General features: G+C 42.1%; 1 protein-coding gene across 6 annotated transcripts; it reads left to right on the plus strand.

Moving 5' to 3' along the window:
• The first annotated feature begins 205 nt into the window (after positions 1–205).
• Positions 206–1,846, plus strand: LOC114276103 (uncharacterized). Of its 6 annotated transcripts, XM_082875253.1 has the most exons (3): positions 207–750; positions 781–864; positions 901–1,846. In XM_082875253.1, exons 1-3 carry the CDS (start codon positions 315–317, stop codon positions 1,467–1,469), a joined length of 1,089 nt encoding a protein of 362 aa, XP_082731379.1. In that variant the 5' UTR covers positions 207–314; the 3' UTR covers positions 1,470–1,846. The 6 variants fall into 6 exon arrangements, with proteins under 6 accessions (XP_082731376.1, XP_082731375.1, XP_082731379.1 ...); XM_082875250.1 differs by having other exon boundaries at positions 206–750; positions 781–1,846; XM_082875249.1 differs by having other exon boundaries at positions 206–696; positions 727–1,846.
• The last annotated feature ends 1,858 nt before the right edge of the window (positions 1,847–3,704 follow it).

The raw sequence follows: 3,704 nt of genomic DNA on the forward strand, positions 1-3,704 counted from the left end.
TCAAGTGCCCCTCCCCGGAGTAAAATCCAGCGAAAAGTATCATGCAAAAACAGTGGTTTCATTTGTGAATACGTTGGAGGGACAGTTGGAAAAATAAATTACTTGGCCAATCACAGAGTAGAACTCATTTACTGATGAGAAGGTGGTAGTTGGGTTCAAGGGGACCTACATATGTTGTCATGAAATATCGGTCTATATAATAACTATATACTTCACAGCTACATGGCACTGCACTGCACTCAGCATTGCTAGCTAGGGTTTTCTTTGATAGAGAGCCCCTCTTGCTTTGTGGGTTTTCTGTTGTTTAAGCTACAATGAGTGTTGTGGTTGGTTTGTTACTTGTATTAGTCGTATGTGGTGGAGTTGTTGTTGCAGATGTTAATGGAGTTAAAGATGATAAACACTTACTTGGCCATCTTGGAGGAGGTTTAGGGCATGGGATATACAAGAATGGGTTTCGACATGGGTTTGGTAAAGGTGGTGGGCTTGGTTTAGGCGGCGGAGGTGGTCTAGGGGGAGGTGCTGGTGGTGGTTTAGGAGGCGGAGGTGGTGCTGGGGGTGGTTTAGGAGGTGGGGGAGGTCTAGGAGGTGGTGCTGGTGGTGGCCTAGGAGGTGGGGGTGGTCTAGGAGGTGGTGCTGGTGGTGGCGGTGGAGGTGGTGCTGGTGGTGGCGTAGGAGGTGGAGGTGGTCTAGGAGGTGGTGCTGGCGGTGGTTTAGGAGGTGGAGGTGGTGCTGGTGGTGGCGTAGGAGGTGGTGCCGGTGGAGGCTTAGGAGGTGGAGGTGGTGCCGGTGGAGGCTTAGGAGGTGGAGGTGGTGCAGGGGGTGGTTTGGGAGGTGGAGGTGGTGCAGGTGGTGGTTTAGGAGGTGGAGGTGGCGTAGGTGGTGGTGGGGGCTTAGGAGGTGGAGGTGGCGTAGGTGGTGGTGGCGGCTTAGGAGGTGGAGCTGGAGGTGGTGCTGGTGGTGGCATAGGAGGTGGTGCAGGTGGTGGTTTAGGAGGTGGAGGTGGTGCTGGTGGTGGCGCAGGAGGTGGACTCGGAGGTGATGCAGGTGGTGGTTTAGGTCATGGTGGAGGAATAGGAGGTGGTGCAGGTGGTGGTGGGGGTCTAGGAGGTGGTGTAGGTCATCATGGAGGACTTGGAGGAGGTGTCGGTGGTGGTGCAGGTGGAGGAGCTGGTGGTGGAGGTGGACTTGGTGGTGGCCTCGGTGGCGGAGGGTTAGGTGGTGGTGCTGGCGGGGGTGCAGGTGCAGGTGCAGGTGCTGGTGGAGGTGGTGGTGGTGGGGGTTTTGGTGGTGGAGGCGGAGGTGGTTTAGGTGCCGGTGCAGGAGTGGGGTTTGGAGCCGGTGCAGGTTTCGGAGTAGGGGGAGGAGTTGGAGGTGGGGGAGGTGGCGGCTTTGGTGGAGGTGGTGGGGTAGGCAGCGGTGCTGGTTTTGGTGGAGGAGCTGGATTTGGTGCCGGCGGTGGCAATTAAGTTGTCGCGTCACACGTTGCTTGCTATTGAATTTGTTACCTTACTGAAGTGAGAGTGTGGTAGCTATTAATAGATACGTAGATCTGTGCTAAATTAGATTTTGCGTTTTCTTTGCATTGTTAGCTTTAATTGTTGTGAACCCTCCCCCTATGCCATATATCTCTCGTTATCAACCCAAAAAAAAAAAAAAAAAAAAAATCTAATTTCCGAGTTCGTTTTGGTTCCTTATCTTTTTCCTTTTCTATTCTTTTCTTCTTCAGTTTTATTTTTATTTTTTTGAGGTCAAAAATTCAAATAAGTTGTAATGATATCGATAATTAGTATGAGATCTTGGCAATGTTCTCATCAAACCAATTTACAATCCAAGCTGGTAGAAATGCTGGTGTCTGTTCTCGTTGAATTGCCAAAGTTACATACAAAACACAATACTTGTTTTTTTGGATTAGTAAAATGACAATTTTATTAAATAAGAGCACATCGAGATAAAGAGGGTAAAGAAAAAACTTTCTACATAAAATTAAAAAAAATTACGATTATTAAATCAATGTAATTTTTTAATAAATGATATAAATGTAAAATTTTATAAAATAAGCGGTTCAAATTATTGATGATATATATGTAATAGATCTCATCAGTTTAGGCAATACAATCAATATCATATTTGAATTCAAAGAGATGTCCAAATTCACCTTATAAGTTGCCCAAGTAGTTCACCAAATTTTATTGATAGTATGTGAGAGAGGGGTTTCGATTCCATCACACAATGGTGTGGATTTGTCAATTCTGTGTCATTCTCACAGTATTTCCATTTAAATTCCAAATAAATGCATGTCTGTACTTGGGATGTTTTCTTTTTCTTTCATCGATTTTTTTAATTAAAAAAATAATATATAAGTAATTTTTTTTTGATTAGATAAATATAATCTAAATAATGTGAAAGTGACATTTTTTTAATTGTAAAACACAATAATAGATATTTTAATTAAAAATGAAATGAGCATAAAAATTACATTATTCCGGTGGAAAATTCTATAAAAAAAAAAAAAGAAAGAAAATCTCTTTGGATCGCATTGGCTGTTTCTTTTGGATAACATTAATTTGTGTTAGATGAAATAGTTGTATACTTATACATATATGTGTCTTATGTATGAAATAAATGGGTTCAAAATTTAGGAAATGATAGGACTTCAAATCATGCAATTCAGATGAGCATATTAATTAATAAATTAAGAAAAGGGTCATTCAAGCATAAAATCGAATCACGCATATTATCCGAGTAGACTGTAGAAACATGGAAAATGTATAGCTCTTGTTGATATATTTTCTATGAAATGCAAGTCCATATATATAGACTATCATACAGAGTTTATTCTAGATAATCCCTGCAATCACTTTTCTTTACAACTCATGCCAACATTCACTCTTGCTTTCCAACTCATGCCAACACTCACTCTTATTTTACAACTCAAGTCAACACTCCCCCTCAAGTTGGTGCAAAGATGTCGCCAATGCCCAACTTGTCGAGTGAGTTGTAGAACATTTTACTTGGACACGCCTTTAGTTAGCATGTCTGCCAGTTGATCTTCTGATTTGACAAACGGAAACTGAACTATCCCAGCCTCGAGCTTTTCCTTGATGAAATGTCGATCCACTTCAACATGCTTTGTACGATCATGTTGGACCGGATTGTGAGCAATACTAATGGCTGCTTTGTTATCACAAAATAACTCCATTGCTGAAGCAGGTGGGAAACCAAATTCTCTAAGTAACTTCCTTAACCAAAGGAGTTCGCAAAGTCCCTTATTCATCCCTCTGAACTCAACTTCTGCACTAGAAATAGCTACGATCTTTTGTTTCTTACTCCTCTAAGTAACAAGGTTTCCTCCTACAAAGGTGAAATATCCCGAAGTAGATCTTCTGTCAGTATTGTTGCCTGCCCAATCTGCATCTGTGTAACCACCAATATTTAGATGATTATTCTTAGAGAACATAAGTCCTTTCCTTGGGGCTGATTTCAAGTATCGAAGTATTCGAACAACTGCATTCATATGATCTTTATTAGGACAGTGCATGAATTGACTTACAACGCTCACAACATATGCGATATCCGGTCAAGTATGTGCCAAATAGATTAGTCTTCCAACTATCCTTTGATACCTCTCTTTATTTGCAGGTAGCTGATTAGAACACTCTCCTAGGTGATGATTCTGAATAATTGGAGTGTCCTCAGCCTTA

The sequence above is a fragment of the Camellia sinensis genome, chromosome 6 (genome assembly GCF_055761805.1).
Source record: "Camellia sinensis isolate YWXY chromosome 6, ASM5576180v1, whole genome shotgun sequence".
NCBI lineage: Eukaryota > Viridiplantae > Streptophyta > Magnoliopsida > Ericales > Theaceae > Camellia > Camellia sinensis.

What these genes read in the sequence shown, in the direction of transcription:
- LOC114276103 (XM_082875250.1), top strand. Translation starts at nt 315, where the DNA reads ATGAGTGTTGTGGTTGGTTTGTTACTTGTATTAGTCGTATGTGGTGGA. An exon ending in TGCTGGTGGTGGCGTAGGAG is followed by an intron (nt 751 to 780) that starts GTGGTGCCGGTG and finishes TAGGAGGTGGAG; the next exon opens with GTGGTGCCGGTGGAGGCTTA.